The following is a 23160-nucleotide window of genomic DNA, read 5'->3' on the forward strand; positions in this document are numbered from 1 at the left end:
TCCTGAATGGGTTGGTTTCACCCACAACAAGACTGTAAATTCTTTGCCGCTTTGTTCAATGACACAAAGCCCAACAATAGAGCAGTTTAAAAGGCAACAGTCACATGGGGTAGAATGTTGTTTTAACTCAAATAAAAGAAGACAATAGCAAGCTATGTTTGCTTTTTTTATTTTAAGTGCAGTGGAATTTGTCACTTGATAAGACAATAAGCTTTCAAATTATTTGGCAATTCTCACCAAATTCTCCTGATTTAAAAAGCCCTTGCATTCACATTTGTGAAAGTAGTTTTCGATATCACTGGAACATCTAAATACATTCAGTAAATGTAAACCAACTGAATACCGTGCAGAAGGCTCTTGGATGTTTCAATCATGCAATACATAATAAATATTCACAACCATAGCAAGTACAGTACGCAGTTACTGTGAGAATACGAAATCCAATATGGACCCAGAAAACGTATCCGTTGTGAGCCGGACGCACACAACCCAAAATAAAAATGAGCTGTTTACAAGTCATATCTGAAATCAAATTCAACAATCAATTTTGCGTCAATTTACTGCACATACAATAGTATGGCTTTGAAATAAACAAAAAAATGTTTTAGTTTATACTGTTGATCACCTGCAAATAGCCATGTTTTTTTAAAAGGCATTTTTTGCTTTAAAAAGCCTCAAGTGCAGCGAGATAATTGTCGCTTTGTATTTCATGTAAACTGATATTTATGGTAAAGTGTCAGGTGGCAGCAAGGTGGTTACGTGACTGCACTTGAACCAGAGAAGCACACATACAGTCTTCCCTGCTGATCTATCCTTACAGTACGAATTCTAAACAGTCGTCCCTTATTAACATGTTATTAAAATAACTTTGTGGCAGTGATGCAGGAGAGGAGAGACATTTACTGCATAGCTACACGCAATCAAGCCCTTGAGGGTGACTTAAAGGGTGAAAGGGGGGGTGGGGGTGTTAAGTAGCAGGGCTACTGTGTGGAGATGAGGTGGACGATCATGTGGATGATGCGGGAGCCTCTGGGGCAGGTACACAGGTCCATGCTCGGGTTCCTGATCTTGTCCTCCAGCAGCTGATCCAGCTCCCAGCGCAGCTCCTTCACCAGCTCAGCCACCTGCGTAACACACACACACATACAGTATAGATTTATATTTACAAAGCCATTATAGTAATCTTTTGCATTTATAGCTGTTATAATGTACAAAAATGATGTGTTAACCAATTTTAAATGGGATTTGTGTAATGGTACACTGTTGCCCCCGTGAGGAATTCTGAGTAATTACAACAACACTGTGTGCACATCTACACGAGGGAAGCCTTCAGTGATCGCGCATGGATTTAATCCCTTCTGCTGTAAATCCAGGTTTTTTCTAAGCAGCAGAATCAACAACTCCACCGTTTCTTTTTCTGAGCTCCTGCATCAGTGGGGGGGGGGGGGGGGCAACACCAGTTTGTAAATGCGGCCATACTCGGAAATACAATTTGTTGGACCTGATAGGCTTTATCAACTTTCTGTCAACACATATGGCCATGTCTTGAATTAAACCAACATTAATTAATTTATATATAAAAAAAAACCACACAATTTAGCTTTAAGATCTTCTTAACAGTTATGTTTTATCCCTGACCTGATGAGACGAAGCAACAAATCGGATCCATCCATCGTCGAGGGAGATGACAAACTGTCCCTTGTGTAGGTCCATGTTGACTTGGCCTCCTCCAAACAGCACCAGAGCGTAGACGGACACCATGCTGCAGTCCCTGATGAAGATGCGGCTGGTTTTCACCTTCTCGTGGTAAACCAGGTAGGGGCTGTTGTAGTGGCGAACCTGAAGGAAAAACAGGGAGAAGTTAAAAGGCTTGTCCTCGCTCTTACTAGCTGTTCCATACAAGGTACGTGCCCTTTCTCTTATATCTCACAGTGTAGTTGACGGACGAGGGGTGCACGTGGACAGCGCCATCGTTCTTGGTCATGAAGCGAAGCTCGGTGGCTTTGGGCTGCATCTTCATCGCTCCTTTGCTGGTCATCTTGAAATTCTCCTGAGGAGATCGCACCTGGAAACAAAAACATGGTCAAACATGTTTTCTACTTATGGCTGGCTTCAGTTTCTTATTCCAATGGTGGGAGAGAATGATGACACACCTGGACCACGTTGGGATAGAGGGCAGCGCAAAGCATGGCGGACATCAGCCGGATGTTGTCTGCATTCAGGTTAGCCTAGAAAAGGAATTACATTTAAACATAGAATTGTAATTTATTCTTTATAAAATAATCTAGATAGGAGGTAGTCGACAAAGCAAAATATTATGCGTTTTTTGGAACAACAACTAAAACCCTACAGTGTGTGTGTGTATGTTACCTCCGGGCCGGTAGCCTCCAGAACACCATCAGTGCCTTTAGAGCTCATGCGCTCTATCATCCTGGCCCTCAGTCCCTCCTTGATGAATCCAATGTCAGACAGCAGCTCAGCAAACTGCCTCTTCAGACTGGAGATCTCCTGCACACGTCAAAACACACACTATTAAAAACAGCACCAAAATTTAATAAATTAATTTAAACAAAATATTGATTGATCTGGAGAACTTGATAAACGTCAGATGGTACATCTTAAAATCGTTAAACCATTGCTGTAGAGACTGACCTGTAAGCCTCGAAAAGACAGAAAGTTTTCCCTGCAGTAGTTATAGCTGGCCTGGTTGCCATTTTTTGTAGCTGAGCTCCATCCCTGCAAGAGACAGAAAATCCATCACATCTATTGCTTGAAAAGTGAAATAAATAAACACATATGTACACTTAAATACTGTTATTAAATAAATACCTTGTAAGCCTGTAACAAAGCTAGATGGTCACTGTTGGCCAAGGCAAAGCCCAGTTTTTTCTCATTGGCTTCCTCTCGCTTATCCCACGGGGACACCTGGAAAACACAAAGACCAAATATGGAATAAGACACTGTTTGACGAATAACAATCAATATATTGGTTTTCTTGAGGTTGAGGATCCAAACATCCAGCATTGTGATACAAGGTAGTGACACACATGGTCGGTCAAGAGTAGCAAGTTTCTTACAAATGGGGATTTGAAGGCCAGGCTGGCAGCGATGGTGAGTGCTGGGTCGAGGCAGCGAAATATGGCACCGAACAGCATGAGTTTGCCGATGCGCACGTCAACGGGCAGACACGCCAGGTGGTAGCCCAGCGGGGTCAGCTTCTCCTCTGTGGTGAGAGCTCCCAGGTCCTGCAGGCGCTGCTTGGCTGCGTTCAAGCTCTCCATAGCCGGAGGCTCGATGAGCCGAGTAAAGACAGACTCCAGGGCCCGGTCTGCAAACAGGTCCAGGATCTTGATTCTGTTGGAGAGCGGAGTAGAAATTGTAAAGACTTGCATGGTGAAGTACTGTTCCTGTTGACAAAGTTTATTAAGCCTATCAGCGCTACAGAATGCTCTCTGTATTTCTCGGTATGGAAGTTTTACAAAATTGTATCAACCCCCTGACACTGGCGCAGGAGCTCAGATAAATCCCAAGAAATGTTTCATTTGTTGATGCTACTGCTTAGATAAAAACCTTGACGTACAGCAGAAGGTATAAATGAGGTAGATGCGTAAACAGTGTTGTTGTAATTACTCAGAATTTCTCATGGGGGGTGGGGACAGAAGTTATAGCTTTAAACTATCTTTGCCTTACTTTCCATGCATAAATCCCAACAGTCATAGCATACATAAACCTGTCCTATTTGCATTTACGGAGACAACAGAGCAGGTTGGCATTTTCACAAAGAGCAAACGGATGGATGTACCTGAGGCAGAGCTGCTCTAGGGGCACTCTCTGGATCTCAGGCAGCTGTTGTTCAGCCAGCTGGTGTTGGAAGCAGTGGCTTGTGAAGAGGTGGAAGCAGACACCTGAGGCCACGCGACCGGCTCGACCCTTCCTCTGCAGCGCGTTGGCCCGAGACACCCACGAGTCCTCCAGGCTCTCCATGCTTTTAGTTGCATCGTACCTGATAATATATCCAAGATTGAATTTTTTTTTTCATTTAGATTATTTGTGTGTGCCCAAATAAAGTGGTAAAATCCACATCTATTTTTCTCTAAAATGCACAAATGTACATGAATCAAATCAACACACATACAGCGTTATGTTTTCACTATAGCTAAACATGAGGTCACCTTTTCTCCTTCATCTTGCCAGAGTCGATGACATAGACCACGTCGTCGATGGTTACCGAGGTCTCTGCGATGTTGGTGGAGATGATGATCTTGGTGACACCGTCCCGGGGCCGGTTGAAGACTTTCTGCTGCTCCTCATTAGACAAGGTTGAATGGAGAGGGTACACCACACACCTGAGGAGGCCAAAGCACATCCAAATGAATCAGCATTTCACTAGTAGGTAGTGTTTGTTTCCCCCACTAACTATGACAATTTGAATTAAAAAAAAAAAAAATCACAAATTAATTCACCCACATGCATTAGGGATTCTCTGGAAAACCTATAAATTATTTCTGGATCCTTTTTTAGAGCTACATTTAAAAGCAATGGTCTAGAAAAATAATAATGATCAAAAGGACTGCCAGCTTAGATTAGATACTTCACTGTCAACCCTTAATAATATGAACACTAAAGTCTAGCGTGCTTGCAGCGACCTCACTTCCTGTTATTGTTAAGACACAGACCTGCTTGCGCCCCTGTTGTTGAACATTCTGTTGGACATGAGCTGCTCATACAGCGTCTTGATCTCAGCCAGGCCGGGCATGAACACCAGCACTGCACCTGGACACGGAAAGAAAAAAATAGAATGGTGAAGGCCCACACTGAAACTTCCAAAAGAGTCTGTCTGTACATCTTACCTGGAGACTAGAGGAGACATGGGGGGTGATTCTTACCTGGAGGGAAGTCGTGATTCCCATCTACAATCCACTCCAGAAGGTTCTCCACCAGGTCCATGTTGATCTTGTCCAGGTCCATTTGAGAGATCGTCTTAAGCACAGACTTCTTAGTATCTGCATCAACAGCAAAACAACATTTTTTACACACACCTCAATGAGTTTTTGTTTTCAGTTTGGCATTTGCCGAGTAAGTGAGTGAGTGAGTGAGTGAGTGAGTGAGTGAGTGAGTGAGTGTGTTTTATTTACAATTGATTTGGATACGACAGCAGGAACAGTTTAAGAACCCATAACTCAAACGCGTTCAGTTTAAGCTACTGTTTTTTTTAACTCACCTTTGAATCTGATGATGAGCTCCGGTAGGCCGAGCTGCTGGTCGGGAATGGAGTCTTTGACAACGTCCTTCTTGCAGAGGGACATGTAGTTCCACTCATCGCCCAAGTCGTCCACAATGTCCCTGGGGTTGCCTTTGTTTCCTCGGCCACCCGCAGAAGACGAATTCTGTTTCCCTGAGCGCATGTAAGGGCTGCCGTCCTCGATGACATAGCTGGGGAAAATAAATAATACCATTTGTGATTTTCAGAATCTGGACTACTCTTGTCTCCTTCTGTGTATATGGTAGTTTGCTTGCATACATGTGGGAAAAGTTCTTACCGGGCTTGAGCAATTGCATCTTCGAGAAAGAATTCGGTGACGGGAAAGGTACGCCCTGAAATGAGAGAGATTCACTAACAGGGGGGAACAACAATCTATGTAATGAGGTGTCTGCATTGAACATGTACTATGCATATCAAGTCTTAAACAGCATACCACAACTGGCTACATACCTGGTATGTGGATAGCGGGACAGTTGTAGAAATATTCAGAGAAGAGGTTGGCATTCAGCGTGGCACTCATTAGAATGATCTTCAGGTCTGGCCTCTGCACTATCAGGTCTTTCAATACCAACAGCAGGAAGTCACTGACAATGAAAAGATGGAAGAGAAAGACAAACTTCGATCAAGAAACCAGCTATAAAAGAAGAACTGTGTAAATACCATTTACAAAAGCTATTGGGCATTAGCTCAAAACACACGAAGAGCAGCCTGAATATACACTTTGTACCATATGCAAGTGATTTGCATAATCTTACCTTTCCTCCGTTCGCTCGTGCACCTCATCCACAATGACGTGCGTGACGCCTTTGAGGTCGGCCTCGCCCTCCAGTCTCCTCAGCAACACGCCTGTGGTGCAGTACAGCAGTCTGGTGGCAGACGTCTGAGAGAAGAGAGAAGTGTTGATGTAGTTATTAAAAAATATAAAAGCTTGCCAACATGTACTTAGGATACGACTTAGATAATGTTGCATATTATTTGGACCCAGTTAAAGGTGCACTATTCAACTTTGGGTGTGTCAGAGAAATGAAAAATGTCTTAGGTATATACATTATCATAACTGAAGAAAAAAAAAAGAGGAAAATGTTATCCCCGCAACACTGTTTGAAGTTAGAAAGTAACCTTAAAATGTACTATTTATTTGTTGTTTACATCAGCAGGGCCCACTGTTTTGGTTAAAAACATTCTAGTTTTATGTTTGGTTCCAGTGCCTCAAAATAATTTAGTTTTGATTTATGATTATAATATTATTCAATACTAAAAAATACATGTAGAGTACACATATTTTGTAAGCTAACTGCAGTCTATGCAAAAGTTAACAAATTCCAAAATTCTGCATGCTAGATATTACATGTTGAATGTTCCCGTACCCGAACACTCTCCAGGCGGATCTGGTAGCCCACGGAGTTGCCCAGATTCTCTGCCCGCTCCTGTGCTACTCTCTGGGCCACGGAGATGGCAGAGATGCGGCGCGGCTGAGTACAGATGATGTTGGCCACCTCATCCGCTCGACCGGTTAATGAGTCGTCCAGGATGAACTGAGGGATTTGAGTGGTCTTACCGCACCTGGGGAGAAGTGGCAGACCGTAAACAATAAGCTAAATCTGTCACGGTTCACTTTCATCTTGTCTTCCATCAAACCAAATTAAATGTTGTCTAAATGCCATCTCTTTGTAAATGCCAACGCTTGATGCTGCCCTGTGTGACCCACCCAGTCATCCCGCTGACCACCAGCACCTGGCACCGGTCCAACAGCTCCAGGATGTTTTCTTTCTCGTTCCAAGCCGGCAGCTTCCTCCTCTGCTCCAGCATGGAGCCGAAGCGCTTGGAGGACTGTGAACACAAGGATGGGAGGACGGCAAGGCATTAAATAAATGGTTTAAAGTAAGATCAAATTTAAAGACAAGATTTTTTTTTTTTTAAGATGTCTTCTTTTACCTGTTTGTTCTGGAACTCTCGGCACAGCTTGCCATTTTCCTTCAGTAGATTGTCCATCTTCTGGCTGTGTTTGGTCACCATCTTCTTCCTCAGAGCGACATAACTCTCGCTCTCCACCGGAACGGCTTCGTCCTCCTTTTCCCCGTCTCTCTCATCCAGCTCCTCTGCCTCTGCTGTCTCTTTCACTTTAAAAAGACAGAGGTAATGGGATTTTTAACTCAAATACACATAGTATAGATGCAGTGCCAGTGTTTCCCCTACCAGTGTGTGTGTGTGTGTGTGTGTGTGTGTGTGTGGGGGGGGGGGGGGAGGGGGGAGGGTAATTTTAGTTGTAAATAGAAACTTCTGTAAAAAGAAAAACCTGGTTGTTCAGCATGGCTGTTGTACAAAAAAACAAGGCTGCAGCCCCGCCCCCCCCACAACTGCTGCCCACCCCCCCAAAGCAGTAAACCTAGGGGAAACACTAAGTGCTGAGATCTACTTGGTTGAAATAGGTATGTTAACAAATAAACAGTAAGTAATCTTGTTGACTCACGATCCATGGGTCTCTGGTTGACAGGTGGAGCAGTCCTTCTGCTGGTGGTATGATGATTACTGTTGCTGGTGCTACTACTCTTGCTTTCCTCAGCAGCATTGCTCCTCACACTCTTAGTCTTTGCTATGGACACAGGGGTTGGTGGTGGAGGAATCACCACAACAGGTGGCGGCGTGCTGTACTTGTGATGACTGACAGCCAGCAGTTCGTTCATTGCATCTTCCTCCTCACATAAGTCGATCAGAGTGTAAACAACGGGCTCGCTGCTCTTTGCTGCGGCCAACGCTTCTCCAAACAGTTTTTCGGTCACGCTGAGCCTCCCTGCCCCCCCGAGAGACTCGTCGTTGGTGCTGAAGGCGACTATTGGTGGCTGAAATGGGTAGCGGTTTCCTTTGGGGAAACGGATCTCTAGTTCATATTCAGGAGGGGCATAGCTGCTGAAGCCAGGTTGACTAGGGGCCGTTGGGTCTGGGGAACCAGCTTTGGACTTGCCTTTAGTAGGAAGCTCGTGCTTATACTTGCATTTGTTCCCAAACCGGCAGCCTTGGCCTTTGAGGTAGAATCTGCAAACATCACGTAGGTGAACAACTCCTCCTCGGCCGCCTCGACTCCCGACTCCGACAGCATTTTTGGCAGCACGTTCTGCGAGGAAGGGGAGGTCCAGGGTTACTGTCCAGACTGAGTTAGCAATGCGCTCATTGAAGCGCTCGCCGTAGATGGCAGTGAGAGCCAGAGCTTCCTCCTGCCTCTGGCTCAAACACTCATCCATAGGCACGCCGTCCAGCCCAGCAGGGGAAACCGCCTTCTGGCCGTAGCGCTCAGTGTAAACCTTGTGGAGGAGCCGCTCCAAGGTCGCCCCGAAGTCTCCTCCACCAGACTCCAGCGCCTGCTTGCCTCGCTCCCTGTCAAAGCCAAATCTACACCATGGAAAGGTGATGGGAAATGATTTGAAGAGAAGGTAAATACTCACAAAAAAATATTAATGTTACATTGTGGCAGCAGGGCGGCAAAAACAATGGCTTAAATCAAAAAGGCAACTGTCAAATCCAACATTTTTGATTATAAAAAATAAAACAAATCTGAACATCACCTGCAGAGTTTTCCTATGGCAAATAAGGAGATGGTGGGTTCAGGAGTGGGCCCCTCATCTCCAGAATCATACGGCTGCTCATATTCTTGGCTCTCTGCTCCCTCCACAGGTTCGTCGTTAGTGAGCCAAAACTGGCCCTCCTCACGCGGGTCCAACTCATCAATTTCCTCCTCATTCTCTTCTTCTTCTTCCTCCTCCTCCGAATATTCGGAACCAGATTCACTGAGACAGAGAGGATCATGTGTTCATGTAGAGTTGCAGTATAAGAAAATAATTATAATTTTTCTAGCATTCCAATTGGTCAGCGATTCTGGAGAACTACTGTTGGCAAAATCTCTTTTTGCAAACATCAGTGAGTATTTCTCACAATCAGGAAAAAAGTATGTAAACAAAGGGCACGTGAACAAAGGAGGCCAGCGTAACCAGCAACATGCCCGTTTACACTGCCTAGGCTGTGTATTAAGAATGGATTTTATCTCCGGCGCACAAACAGTTTGGACAGGTAGAAAATTGTGAGTAAATATTCACTGATTTATTTTAAGATATTTTTTGGCATTGTTATGCTTTTATTGATAGTGTAGAGACAGAGTTGAAATGGGGCAGAGAGGGGAGTGACATGCAGAGAACGACCGCGGGCTGGAATCGAACCCGGGTCCGCTGCTGGCCGAGGCCCATGGGGGGGGACGCCCTACCAACTGAGCTAAGGGCGCCCCTATATTCACTCATTTTGACTTAATTGATTTTGACAACAAGCGTTCTTTAGAGTCGCTGACTCCACCTTCAACAGATAAAGCGATGCAGCACATTTGAAGTGCATTCAGTAGAAGGTACTTACTCATACGAGTCATCTTCAAAGTCCTGGTTCTGTAGCTCCCGCAGCAGCTCCTTGAGTTGTTCTTGGTTCTCATTGGTCATGAAGAGCTTCTGCATGGGCATGGTGCTGGCCTCCATCCTGTTGGTGAACTCAGTCCTGTTGCTCTCACTCGGCACTGGCTTTGGATACGTTCTGTTCCGCGCCAGGGCCTTCGGTAGATCCCTGCCGCTGCTTTTCCCAGCGCCTCTGCCGCGGTCTCCGTCTCGAACCCTTCCCCCTCTCCCTCGAACGCCATCTCTGCCACTTCCTCGACCGCTACCTCCGCCTCTCCCACCGCCACTGAACCCGCCTCGTCCACCACCTCTTCCTCTGTTGGAAGGTCTGGAGGCAAAGCCGAGAGAGAGACAGACAGATATTGGACATTATATGTAAACTTGACTGTACGTTATGTTATATTATTATTTGCATTATCTTTAATGCTTTGGCAACACTGTTTGCAATAATAGTCATGCCAATAAAGCTCATTGAATTGAATTGAGAGAGAGAGAGAGAGAGAGAGAGAGAGAGAGAGAGAGAGAGAAGAACATTTGGAAATCAATAATGAATGGGGCACATTGTGTTTTAAATGTTTTAAATCTGGTCTTTAACTTGTTCGCCGTAACCCTTACCTGCCAGTAGGAGCGGGTGCAAAACTCAGGCTGAAATCATCGTCGTCATCCCAGTGACCACCAGCTCCCCCATGTTTCCTGCCTCCTCCTCCTCCCCCCCCCTCCTCCTCCTCCTCCTCCTCCTCCTCCACGACCACGACCTCCTCCACGGCCCCTTGGCTTGTTAAATTTCCCCCCTCCTCTATTAGGCTGTCCACCTTTTCTCCTTGCACTCATCTCTCTGTTGAAACATACATGGACAGTTTAATCACAGATACATATAGCCTATGTGTATGTATTTGTTCAAGCAACCTAGCTTTCATAAACACATCCTTTCTTGCAAAAAAAGAAAATAAATACACTTCTGTTATCCCAGTACTAAAGCAGAGCCACCAAAGTATACTCACACTCAATCAGTGTCCCTCCATAGCAGCAAACAATCTGCGAGGAGAAACCACAAAAGGCAAGGGGTTTGAATCAATCCTACAAGCCTAACGTCCTGGATACACCACCAGTGAGGAATGCTAGTTGCGGACCCGGAACAGGCTATTGTGTGTCCACTGCATTGCACACAGTGTCGCACATCGCCGTGGGCTGGCTCTTTAGTTAAAGTGCGTACATTGATATGGTTGATGCTGACACACACATTACAGTTCTGTAATACAGCCCCTGATGGCTACTGGCTACAATTATGATGTAATCAAACAAAGCACGCAGACTACCGGTATCAGCCAGACCGGTGGGCAAGTACCTTGTATTAACTTCACGCCTCGCCGCTGGCTGGCTCAATTAGTAAGTAAAAAACCAAACACAGGACGTCGCTCGTTCTCAAATAAAACAACGTGGTAGTGTGCCGCGTGGTATCAGCACAAGTGTTTTAAGGCTTCAATTGGCTAACAAGCTAGCAGCTAGCAGGATCACATCTGATTCAACCAACAAGCTAGCTAGGAGTCGCTTCCTCGCTCGTTAAGTCAACACTTTTAAAAAAGTGAGAACGCCATACAAATGTGGCGAGTAGCATACGGCGAAGTATGAAAGTACTCGAAATAAACTTTTTCTTTCATAACAAGCACGAACGAACCTGGGACAGCTGTTCAGAACACCGGCAGAATGCGTCTCTGTCATTGGTCGAAACTCCGGAGTTCAAAGTTCCTTTTCCGGTGTACAAGACAAAAAAAGAAATAAAAGAAGAAGACGCAGAAGGAGAATTAAATGAAGTGATTTATTAATAAGGCTATATCCTTTGTGTCGTTGAAGTACATTGAGCTCAACATAATTTTTATGAAAATAGTGACGACATTTGAAAAGAAACACATTCACTAGCGCTGCACTAAACTTGTTACCATGGTAACCCCGTCACTTTGCGTCGAACTGCTGATACATCCGTACATCTTAGGTCATGGGTACAACACGAGATATCAAAGGGTTTCTTTTAGTAGCAACATGAGTCAGGACTGGTTAGAACTAGAGCTATAGACTGTAACAGATAAAGCTCGAAGTGTGTGACATTTTCACAACAATTCACAACATTTTCATGATTTAGAAGTTGGTTTCCTGTCGGTTTTGACGTTGTGACATACACCATCTATCTGCCAGCTGAAGGAAGCTTTCACTGATGTCTGGTAGGGTGTTATTGTGAAGATCTGCTGATTTCTAACACACACACACACACACACACACACACACCCCTAATTGTGTATGTTTTTCACTTCACCTCAAAGTAAATATCCAAGTTTCACACCTGTGGGCTACATTTTGCACATTCATCCGGCAGCCGAGGTGCTTGAGGTATTTTCACGTCTTGTTTGTTTACAGGGGAAGGACCTGTAAAGGTGTCCTACATATTCCCAAATGGAGACAGATATGGTGAGTGATAACTGAAGATACTGCTTCATCAATGTACATCCCATTCACAATTCACATAGATCTGTCGCATTATATCTTTGTCCACAGAAGGGGAGTGCAGCAAGTCTGCATCAGGGGCCATGGTGAGGTGTGGTGCCGGCAAACACACCTCGGCAGATGGTGTCATATACACTGGAGAGTGGCGTGAAGACAGAGTATGTATTTACGGTGTGTGTGTGTGTGTGTGTGTGTGTGTGTGTGTGTGTGTGTGTGTGTGTGTGCAAGCAAACAGCTTCTGATGTATTTCAGTTTTTTGTTCTGTGGAGACTCATTCTCTCTCTCTCTCGCTCTCTCTCTAATAGATGAATGGCAATGGGACCATGCAGCATCCCTCTGGAGCAATATATGAAGGAGAATTCAAAGACAACATGTACCACGGCACGGGGACGTACACCTTCCCAGACAGCTCTTCTTACAAAGGTCACTTTCACAAGAACAGGTAAAAAGCAGCACTTAGGCTATAACGTCATTCCTTATGTGACATTTCCCATTTCAATTTGCTGTGGCATTAGGGTAAAGGTTAGGGGATGAATTATTCAGACCAAAGTCTTGGTGTCTTTTTGGCCATACAAGGATACAAAATGTAACATTTCTGTTGTCCTTTCTAGGTTGGAGGGAGAAGGGGCGTTCACTGACACACAGGGGATGGTTTGGACGGGGGAGTTCCACGGCAAAGCGGCGCTGGGCCTGAAAATGACGCACAACATTTAGGCCAAAAGAAAATGCATAACTGAACTGCAATGTGTGATATATTCTACATAAAATTAAATCTAAATCAAGTCTATTTTTAGCATGTAATAAATAGACTTGCTGTGCTAAATGCCTCACATATTTGTGTTTATTGATGGCAATCAATCAGTGATTCATGAATCTTGCCTGGTGTCACTTTCTCAGCTGTCTACTGGTCTGGATGCTGCGACACAGGAAGTGTCTCCTTGTGTACGTACGCTTCATTTCACTTGGAACATCTCATTACGTCTAATTTAATGCTCCTTTGTGTCCCCTGCTTTTAGGTAACAGTGGGACACAAACGATGCATGGCATGTTGGCATCAACTTGTTTAATTGCACTCTAAGTTACTTGCTCAGACTTTAATTTCCACAAATCTGTGATTCCATCTGTGAAAAATAAGCATTGTTCACCAATCAAACGTTGTTCATTCCTCGTTGGTTACACCAGAACGTCATTATTACACCAACATCAGCCAATCACAGAAGAGCATTTTGCTAACTCCTTCATCCACAATGGCTCTACTTGCACTATTGGAACATTGGCCTGAGGAGATTTGTGACTTGATGCTGTGTGTGGTCAGTTGGTTGACCTCTAGCGTTGGTTTGTGTGAACCAGCTTCCCACCTTCTGCAACCCTGTATCCCCCCCCCCAGCCAATGAATAATCACTTGGAGAACACTCATAAACTGTTCAACATTGTTTAATAAGCAACTCTGATATTGTAATTCTTCGTCATTCTATTGTATAATGCCTCTATGGATCTGTAATTGCACATACCCCTGAATAAATTCAGTATAGAGTATTTTATCTAGACTATACAAATACGGAAATGTGTGACAAAATGACAAATATATGTATAGTAACATGACATCCATATAATGCTAAACACTTCAGGTAAAATACTGTACCAGATACAACAAACAGCTTGATTGTACAATTTTCAAGTAGAAAATAAAAATGTTGTTTTGTATTGCAAACCTTCAGTGATGATCTGAATGAGAAAGAAAAAAAAACATGAAGGCAACAACAATTATAATAGAAATAGAAAATGGCACTGAAATTTGGCACAAGATACAAAAAAGACAATGCATCTGAACTTATAAAATACAATCTCACAATGAGTTATTGTGTGTGGTGAAAATGTACAGCCAATGCAGTCAATGTTTATTGTTATTTTAGAACAAGAGTTTGTGACAATTAGTGTGTATTAATCACTAAAGGTAGTGAGCTAGATGATGGCAATGAAGCTTTTCAAACTGTTGGTATATATTATATCTCTATAAACCTGAGAATATATAAGTATACATTATTATTATATTTTTTTTATGATTTTGTCTTCCTGGAAAAAAAATATCCCTTGTAAAGCTGAACAATTTGACCCTTAGAAGAAAAGAAAAAAAGTACACTTCTTATTGTGCTAGATATACCAATGAGACAAAAATAGCAACGATTCAAAATATCATGTTTAAATGTGAAACAAAACAAAAAAAAAACAGTGGCCATGCACGTTTAGAGAAGCACAAAAGTATTGTTTGGTGCAAAAATCATACACAACTTCTCATGACTCCTTAAGTAGATGACAACCTTTTGAATCGAGCAACGAACCAAGCGACACATAAATAAATGTGAACATGCTTCCTGTTTGTTTTTGTTGTGCTTTCTGTTGGTGTGCTTTAGTTTCAACTCTGAAGCCTCCCTGGTTAGGTAGTCGGATGTGAACGGAACGATAAAAAGGTACCTACACAGTGAAGTCAAACTAGAAAAAAACAGCACCATTTTTGTGTAATAGCTGTGTTCTTCTAAGCAAGCGTGGCACAAAGTGCTCACCAAAGGCCACCACTACCAAGGAGCTCAAGGGTATGAATATAGTAGGCTGTTGCTGGGCAGATTAAGAGGGACTCAACACTAACTTAACAGTATTCCCACCATTCTAGTCATTGCTATGAGGGTTGATTAGCCCTGGATGGTGTCATAGAAAAGTTGCTGTGGTAGTTCACAAAACGTACATTTGGCAAAAACAACCAGTTTTTCTCAATTACAAAAGTCTTGTAAAATGGAAAATACTGTTTGAAAATACATCTGTTAAAGCAGAAATCTAATTAAGTCTTAAGTTCAATTTCTATTTTAAATACATTTCTTTGCCTCAGAACTGCTGTGATAACTGCTTAACAGTCATCACAGCAGTGTTCCCCCAAATAACCACAAGGGGGCAACACTGAGGCAGCACACTCCAAAACAAACTTCGTCAAGCAACAGTAAAGATGAGATTTATGCTTCGAAGGGAGTGTTATCAAACTGTAGTTTAGGATTTAAAAGAGAAAAGACATCAACGACGAAGGTTAAACTGCTTGTTTTGGTCAATGTTTGTCGGGTTACTTTGGACTTTTGGTTCGATTATGTGAACATGAAAGAATCCTGGGTGACATCAGTGATTTAGAGATTTGATTATGTTGTTTCTGGATTTGAAAATTCAAAAGACAATTTTATATAAGATACCTGGAACGGTAGGACTTCAAAGCAAGCTACACTTTTCGTATAAAAAAAACTTTCTTTCTAACTACAAATCATCACCCTCCCCACAATATTTGCCGGTTTTCTTTCTGCACACACATACATTTTACGTTCACAAACAAACTCACAGCTGGTATATCTTTTTTTTTGGTGAAACATTACGTGAGATAAGTATGCCATTAGTGGTAATTGTTCCCACTACTACATTAGGACTATCAAAATTGACCCCGTGGTTTTTGCTTCAAAAAAGACGATTTTTGTCCACTAGAAAATACATAAAGAAAAGTTTCAAATCCGTCATCGACCAACTACAAACCCAAAAGGCTTTGTGTTAAAAAATTATATAAACTGATTAGAAATTATTGAAATTTACATCTTCATTCAAATAAAGAAGTATCATAAAACGTTTAACCACACGTATTGATACAAATAAATAAGAAAGCATCGCTGAGGTGTCAAAAAAGCACCGTTTTAAAAAGGGGGACATATAAACTGACAAAGCGGTGGAGATATATTTTTGTGGCAGTAGGCTATTACTGGCCGAAACAGTGTCCTGCTACAGCGGTTTGTTATTAACTGCTACCTCTGTTCTTGCTCGTCATGTCCATGTGTGTTCACAGTAGTCGTAGGCACATGTTAGAGTGTGTGTGTGTGTGTGTGTGTGTGTGTGTGTGTGTGTGTGTGTGTGTGTGTGTGTGTGTGATTTATTTGTGCGCAGCTCATTGTAGGAAGCTCCAGTTGTTTGTCAATTGTGCTCCACTTTACCAACCTTCTTCTTCTTCTTCTTCTTCTTCTTCTTCTTATTCTTCTTCTTCTTCTTCTTCTTCTTCTATCTCCTCTTGTCACATATCCTGGAGGGGGGCGGGACTTAACCATCTCCAGCTACTTCCTCTTCACCCTCCCCCATCCCTCTGTCACTAACCTAACACTAACCCGCCATGCCTCCTTCCTCCTTGTCTGGACTGCCTCCGTTAGGGCTTCTGCAGCAGTCCCTCCCACTGTATGGGCTGTGAGAAGACCTCCCTCTCCAGCCACATCTCATAGCTGTAGTGGAAGTCCTCGGGCAGCTCCACGCGCTGGCCCAGCACACTCTGCAGGCAGTTGTCCACCGGAGCAAAGTCCCCGTTGCGATTCTTGTCGTAGCGCCGGGCGTTGAACTTCTCGATGCTCTCCCGCAGGGCGCACTCCTCCGCCTGGAAGTCCCAGGGACGCGCATCGATGTCTGGGGGGGGGGGGGCAAGAGGGGAGGGGAATTGAATCAGCCTCCTTGTCACTACCATGATACACACTTGGCATACATGGCAGCAGAGATATCGTTCTCCATAGATCATGGTATAGTTACACGTAAAAATAGACATATAATAGACACAGACAAATTCAAATAGACATGCATTAATATTTTATAAAGAGGGGCAGCATTAAATAGTAAATGTCAAGACCCAATACCCAAAGCACCTGCGCCTGGATTTATTATTGATTATTTCTCCGCTATATTCTACTCTTTTTCCATCCATCTTCCTCTCTAACATTCATGGTGACAGATCACTTGCTCTCCCACAAGGGATGGTGACCCTGTAATCCCCCCCCCAACCTCTTGTCTCTGTTGCTATGGCAACACCATCCAAGGCTGTTCGCCCCTGACTGTTGGGAGCGCTGTATTTCACACACGGATACGTAAAACACACAATGTGCCCGCCCACCATTAATTATGCAATTAGTGTTTATTAACCTGAAACGCTGGCACAGCTTTGGGTAAACGTATCCTTCACGGCACACACAGTCTCTGTTCTATTAATCAGCAGCTAAAGCAGCACTGCTGGGACTAATTATCTCCATAGCCGCTTCATTTATGAGGATCTGAGACTTGAGCTGTGGCTCCTGCAGAATGAGGAATTATGTGTGTTCTAAACACCGCGGATAATCCCAAAATCTTTTATGAAAGCTCCACTTAATAATACAGTAAGTGATGATATAATACACTGTTTTCTGTGACCTTGAATCATGAATTTTCCAGTCTGCACAACAATGTGAATTACACAGGTATAAAAAAACAGCTTTTCCTCGCTTTAAATGAAGTTATTGTCCTAAGAATAAATATGAGACTGAAGCATGTCATTTGGCATGTGGTTTTTTCGCGGGCCAGCTCAGGATGTGGTCCATCAGAGCTAATGTGCCAAAATGGCAGGGAAGTGCCTAAACACTTCATGAATCTGGTTCAGTCGACTGCAGTTTACCGTTTCCGTAGGCCCAGTCATCGTTGAGCCTGTGTCGGACCTTCTGGTAGATGGCCGACATGGTCTTCATGTTGCTCTTCCTCCACTGGCGGCCCAGGTACTTGGTCTGGATCTTCAGCAGCTTGAGGACGTAGAGCTGCATCATGGCCTGCTTCACCTTCAGAGCTCTCTTCAGGATGGGCGCAGACTTGAACACCACCAGCATCTTTAAAAAAAAAGCAGAAATCAACTTGACTGCAGGAGCTTGATGTTTGCTGGCTGTTTAAGTTTACTCTCAAAAACTCACACAGGTAATGTAACAACTTTAAAAAAAATCAACCCTGAATGCAAGAGGCAACATATCAACCTTGATCTGTATTTGTGTAAAGAAGCCCCATTGGACATTTGCTCTCTATGTACTAATAGATATAAATATATAAAAAGTATCAACATGGCTGTTCTTTGCTGATGGATTTGTACCCGTCCATAATGGGACGATTTATTTTTATTTTCCAAGGGCTGGGCCCCTGCTATGTGTATTCATATACTGAGGGGGGCACACAGATGGTCGATCCAGCCAAGCTTGAAATTTGTAATAAAAATGCAAATAATCGTTTTTTGTTCTTGCAGAGAATTCTAGGAAGTTCAAATGAAGCGGATCTCTCAGTTCTTTGATGATATGATGTGGATTTTGCTGATTTGCAATGGTTGCATACAATTGTGTATTAAAACATGATTATATGGTTATCAGATTGTTTTTTTTAAACAGAGGGAAGTCCCGTCCTCAAGGCTTTGCAGCAGGGCAGAATTACTCACCATTGTCCTGGAGTGCTTCCACTTGGTCAGCTTGTTCAATATTCTCAACAGATTGATACAAGAGAACAAGTTTCTCCAACAGAACTGGTTACTGTCTCCTGCTTCCTAAAAAATAAATAAATAAATAAACAGTTTTAATAGCAACATCCGGAAAGGCTTTGTTACTAGCTGACCTTTATGCAGTGAGTATAGGTGTCAGGTGACACGCTGGCAGTGTTTGGACTCACCAGGCTCTCGGCTGTGAGCTCCGGCATCTCATGGACCGCACAGTGGGGAAAGTCCAGCACACATATACTGCAATGAAAACACACAAGACAAAGCCATGTACTTATGTAGAATGTAAGGATGTGCACGTATAGTTCACACAGCCCAGTCTACTCTTGTATGTCATCAGTATGGCAGCCTGCACCATTTCCTTTTGCATTTTAATCTCTTATCATTACATTGATGCTGGGGAAGCCATCTGTGCCACCACCTGGAAGCCTGCTGATGTACACTTTTTCAGGATTTGCAGCCGTGCCCAATACTCTGTTACCTGTATTACCAGCTGGGCCTTCAAACACAAACCATGTGTGTCCACCGAGCACATTTCTAGAGGTCTGTCTTTTTGTGAGAGTATAAAGGGAAGAGGAAAGGGTCCCTACCTGTTTTTGGCACTGATATAGGACATGATGTTCTGATTGAAGAACTTGAGGATGAGTGGGATACAGTTGGCAAACACCAGGTGCTGCGAGACGATCTCAAACTGCAAGGCGAAGGAGGAGGAAGTGGCAATGTTAAAAGTTATGAGTTTGGCAGTCTGACAAAAACCTAGACAAATGAAAAAAGTACAGAAACTCCTGTACATTGAGAAATAACAACACATAAAAACTGTTTAAACTCAGTAAATTGGTTATACCTAGGGGGCAAAACCCCTTTTTTTTTAAAAAACAGACAAGGAGCGTTGTAAAAGGTTGTTCACCAGAAATGATATCCAGGACCTTCCAGGATCCCAACTTGGGTGGACAACCTGGTCAACAAGCTGCTGGAAAGATACAGGGGGCCGACATAGAGCAAATCAGAACCACAGTTTAAGCAAATGGGGGTGGGCTAATAGGGAATTTTTTAAACTTATAGATATCATTATGAAACTTTGCAAGTTGAGTACTGACATTAAAACAACAACTTTTTGTATTACAGTATTTTCCAAAAAGTTTGAATAAATATGAAAAATCATCAATATCTTACTAATGATGCGTACATTTGCATATCTGCAAAGCCCCAAAATCTAGATGTTGGACAAAAGCAGAGTCATTTTGTTTTTAAATTTTGAAAACAAAACAAGTGTCCAACTACCAGAAGCCTTTCCTAATCACAGTTCAAATTTGATCAATAACCCATAAAAAAATAATTTTTTACACTGTTTTTTCCCAGGGAATGTCTAGCCGTTTCCTAAAATACCAGCTGGAGACTCCAAAAGGACACTTTTGGTCCATGGCACATGAAATGTAACTGTGTAAAAAATGTATTTTCTATGGGTTATTGATCAAATTTGAACTGTGATTAGGAAAGGCTTCAGGCAGTTGGACACTTGTTCTGGTTTCAAAATTTAAAAACAAATTGACTTTGTTTTCTTCCAACATCTAGATTTTGGGGCTTTGCAGATATGCAAATGTACGCATCATTAGTAAGATATTGATGATTTTTCATATTTATTTAAACATTTTGGAAAATACTGTAATACAAAAAGTTGTTGTTTTAATGTCAGTAATCAACTCGCAAAGTTTCATAATGATATCTATAAGTTCAAAAAATTCCCAATTAGCCCATCCCCATTCACCCCATTCACATCAGTGGTTCTGATTTGCTATGTCGGCCCGCTGTAGCTTTCCAGCAGCTTGTTGACAAGGTTGTCCACCCAGGTTGTGATCGTGGAAGGTCCTAGATGTCATTTTTGGTGAACAACCTTTTACAACGCTCCATGTCCATAAAATCACTTTGCCCCCTGGGTATAATCTTTTGCAGTTGAGGTGCTTTGTAGATGACACAATCAACATGTCTGATTATGATGTCGATAGGGCAAACTCTGGAGGGAATAAATCCTGTATCATTCATTGGTTACCTTTGTGGAGGAAAAGGACAAGAACGGGTGGATTTCTATACAAAGTGTTCGCCTTTATCCGAGAAGCTGTACTTCTATTAAAAACAGAAAACGATTCTGCTGCTGAATCTATCTTGAGCTCATATTTCAGTATTTTATTGAGTACATTTTTTCTGCCCCCATTTCTGTATGTAATGATACCTCAATGGAATATTTATCTTTAAAGTGCATACTTAAAAAAGCAGCTTTCATGTCCGTGTGTTAATGATAAAAGACTAATCGATTTGATTTTCCACTGCAGCTGCCTTCTGGCAATGTGTCTGCATGAAATCCCCTGTTGTGGCAGCAGAGGGCACCACCACTATAACTCTACAAAGCAGCCCATGAAAGGGAGTGTGAAGCAATGTCTCAAGGTAGGGGGTAGGGGAAAGTAATAGCATGCTTGACCTGATAATCAGGTGGAGACTAGTGGAAGTAGCATCTGGGGGAAGGCGAGATGGAGAAAGCGGAGACTAATGTAAGGAGAAAAGATGGTAATGTGAGGCGCCTATAGGAGGTGTCTGTGTGTGTGTGTGTGTTGTGTGTGTGTGTGTCTGTGTGTGTGTGTGTGTCTGTGTGTGTGTGTGTGTGTCTGTAACCTGATAGATATGGTTGAGCTTGAAGTGTTTGAGCAGAAGCAGCAGCAGTGCAGAGATGGCCTTGACGATGATTTCTTTGTGTCGGTTCACGTCAATTCCCAGCTTCATGCTCTGAAGGACTGTGATACTGGAGGACGGACACACACACACACACACACACACACACACACACACACACACACACACACACAGTAAGGCCTTCGGGTTTCTAATAATAACAATGATAATAATAATCCGTTGTCTCAAAAACAGGAAAACACAAAGCACAAAAGCACTGAGAGACAGGCTGTTCACTCTGCTATGAAAACAAACAGATCTTCTTATGAGTCTGTTACATCTGAGGTTTTTCCAGCTAGAATTGGCAATAGTAATGGTGTACTACAGCGGCAGACCAAGCCGAGAATGTACCGTTTTACAGCCATGAGAATGTCAGACAGATTAGATTTTTTATTTTTTTAAATATATACTGTATATATATATATATATATATATATATATATATATATATATATATATATATATTTTGTTCTCATTAGGACAGCTCTGGTTGAGTGTCAGCTAGTCTAAAAGCTAGGCCATACTTCATACTCTCAATAAAAAGACTTTTCTTGCTTTCACATAGATAAAGATTAAATACAAAATAAGCCTAATTATCTCTTCTAATTTTGTGAAAATGTTCAGCTCGAGTGTGAAGATTGTGCTCCTCAGAAGGTAAATTTTTTCACATTAAATCCATGTCTAAACGGGGCTCCAAATCAACAAATGTCTGTAGATGCATAAAAAAAAGGTGCTTTTAGATAAATATATTCAAACTTGCTGCACTCTTTCAACAGAACTTACGGCATCTCCTCCGGCAGCACGTCAGCCAAGATGTTAATGGAGTCGGTTTTGGCTTTGGAGGTCGGAGCCGCGGCGAGCAGCAGCTTCAGCAGGGCGATCTGACAAAGGCAACAGTTGCAAAATGTTAGACGTAGGCCATTTTTTGAGATGTACATGTATGATAATGACTGTGTGTGTTCAATATTTGAAGCCAAAGGAAAAGTCATTTGGTAGAAAAGATAGGGTCAAATCAAGGTGGCGAAAATGTGAAGATGATGTCAAATATGGTGAAGCTAAACAGTAGGACACTACTACCACTCACCACATACTGGGAGAGGTTGGGAAGCATGCCCAGGTACAGCATCTCTGTTGGCGTCTCCTCCACATCCTCCTCGCCCTGTTCAACATGACGTGTCAAATCGACATGTCAAATCAAGTGCACAAACGGTGTGTATACTGTACAAAATTCACCAAACAAAATTACATTTCAGGCAACAACTGAAACATACCAGAGTCATTGGACACTGCTGCAGTCGTCCTCCCTTTTGACCTGGACCTCAGCAATGGAAACATATTTGTGCTGGAAAAGAAAAAAGAAACAAGGTTAAAAAACACACTAGAGATAATAGAATAGAAACGCATGTGAATGTGTTAGAAGTGAGTGTTAATTAGCATGGCTAACTGACACCCCGGGGGGCATTCCTCTGTGTAACAACACTTCTCAGTTTGCTATAACAGAAAGTATGGATTTTTAAGTGGCTAAGTGCCGTGGATGTCGGGGGATTGAGCAGAGAGAAGGAGTATTGATTAGGGGCCATAAAGAGCCAAAGCCAAGGAGGAAAAGAGGAGAAAGGCTGTGTAATAGAGACTGAATGGTTGTTTCAGAAGGACAGATTCATTTTATAAAGACAAAGAAGTCCGCCCCACTCACCTGTTTAAGAGTCTTGACGCTCTCGTGGATGGGCCTGGGCAAGCCCACGAGGGTGTCTATGTCACTGCAAAAAAAACAATAAATGTCACTACAATAATGCATGATGAAAAGGTTTAGAAGATTGTTTTATAGTATTTATACGAGATACCTACTTTCCCAGAGTGAAACCGATGAACTTGTTTCTGCTGGTCTCCAGGAAGTGCTCGATGTCTTTCTCCCTGTACAGAACACA

General features: G+C 42.8%; 3 protein-coding genes across 3 annotated transcripts in view; 1 reads left to right on the forward strand and 2 right to left on the reverse strand.

Annotated features, from left to right (window-relative positions):
* Nucleotides 1-187: 187 nt before the first annotated feature.
* dhx57 (DEAH (Asp-Glu-Ala-Asp/His) box polypeptide 57) lies at nucleotides 188-10391 on the reverse strand. The gene is made up of 23 exons (XM_080050679.1): nucleotides 10306-10391; nucleotides 9659-10018; nucleotides 8824-9045; nucleotides 7734-8650; nucleotides 7199-7383; nucleotides 6972-7093; nucleotides 6631-6826; nucleotides 6019-6143; nucleotides 5714-5847; nucleotides 5541-5595; nucleotides 5222-5433; nucleotides 4887-5003; nucleotides 4677-4773; nucleotides 4173-4346; nucleotides 3803-4003; nucleotides 3078-3354; nucleotides 2830-2925; nucleotides 2653-2736; nucleotides 2371-2508; nucleotides 2154-2228; nucleotides 1931-2065; nucleotides 1639-1839; nucleotides 188-1124 (listed from the first exon to the last, which is right to left on the reverse strand). Exons 2-23 carry the CDS (start codon nucleotides 9772-9774, stop codon nucleotides 981-983), a joined length of 4023 nt encoding a protein of 1340 aa, XP_079906805.1. The 5' UTR covers nucleotides 9775-10018; nucleotides 10306-10391; the 3' UTR covers nucleotides 188-980.
* A 1640-nt stretch (nucleotides 10392-12031) lies between these two features.
* Nucleotides 12032-12900, forward strand: morn2 (MORN repeat containing 2; the record flags this gene model as incomplete). The annotated part of the gene is made up of 4 exons (XM_080051524.1): nucleotides 12032-12150; nucleotides 12238-12344; nucleotides 12492-12628; nucleotides 12798-12900. Exons 2-4 carry the CDS (start codon nucleotides 12270-12272, stop codon nucleotides 12898-12900), a joined length of 315 nt encoding a protein of 104 aa, XP_079907650.1. The 5' UTR covers nucleotides 12032-12150; nucleotides 12238-12269.
* Nucleotides 12901-16402: 3502 nt separating this feature from the next.
* The window catches only part of LOC307268779 (striatin-interacting proteins 2-like), a gene marked incomplete at both ends in the record, with an annotated part of 8323 nt that continues 1565 nt past the window's right edge, over nucleotides 16403-23160 (reverse strand). The window contains 12 exon segments of the mRNA XM_080051525.1: nucleotides 16403-16653; nucleotides 17666-17870; nucleotides 18461-18565; nucleotides 18688-18754; nucleotides 19105-19205; nucleotides 21179-21305; nucleotides 22019-22116; nucleotides 22320-22394; nucleotides 22507-22532; nucleotides 22535-22577; nucleotides 22929-22992; nucleotides 23081-23146. Coding sequence (XP_079907651.1) covers nucleotides 16403-16653; nucleotides 17666-17870; nucleotides 18461-18565; nucleotides 18688-18754; nucleotides 19105-19205; nucleotides 21179-21305; nucleotides 22019-22116; nucleotides 22320-22394; nucleotides 22507-22532; nucleotides 22535-22577; nucleotides 22929-22992; nucleotides 23081-23146 — 1228 coding nt within the window.

The sequence above is a fragment of the Ammodytes marinus genome, assembly GCF_949987685.1.
Source record: "Ammodytes marinus genome assembly, chromosome: 22".
Taxonomy (NCBI): Eukaryota; Metazoa; Chordata; class Actinopteri; order Uranoscopiformes; family Ammodytidae; genus Ammodytes; species Ammodytes marinus.

Bases quoted from the DNA above. Each gene is read 5' to 3' on its own strand.
- dhx57 (XM_080050679.1), bottom strand. From the start codon at position 9,774: ATGGAGGCCAGCACCATGCCCATGCAGAAGCTCTTCATGACCAATGAG. The intron at 5,434-5,540 runs GTAAGAACTTTT...TATTTTCCCCAG, and splicing joins GATGCAATTGCTCAAGCCCG to CTATGTCATCGAGGACGGCA. The intron at 4,774-4,886 runs GTAAGAATCACC...TTCCGTGTCCAG, and splicing joins GAATCACGACTTCCCTCCAG to GTGCAGTGCTGGTGTTCATG.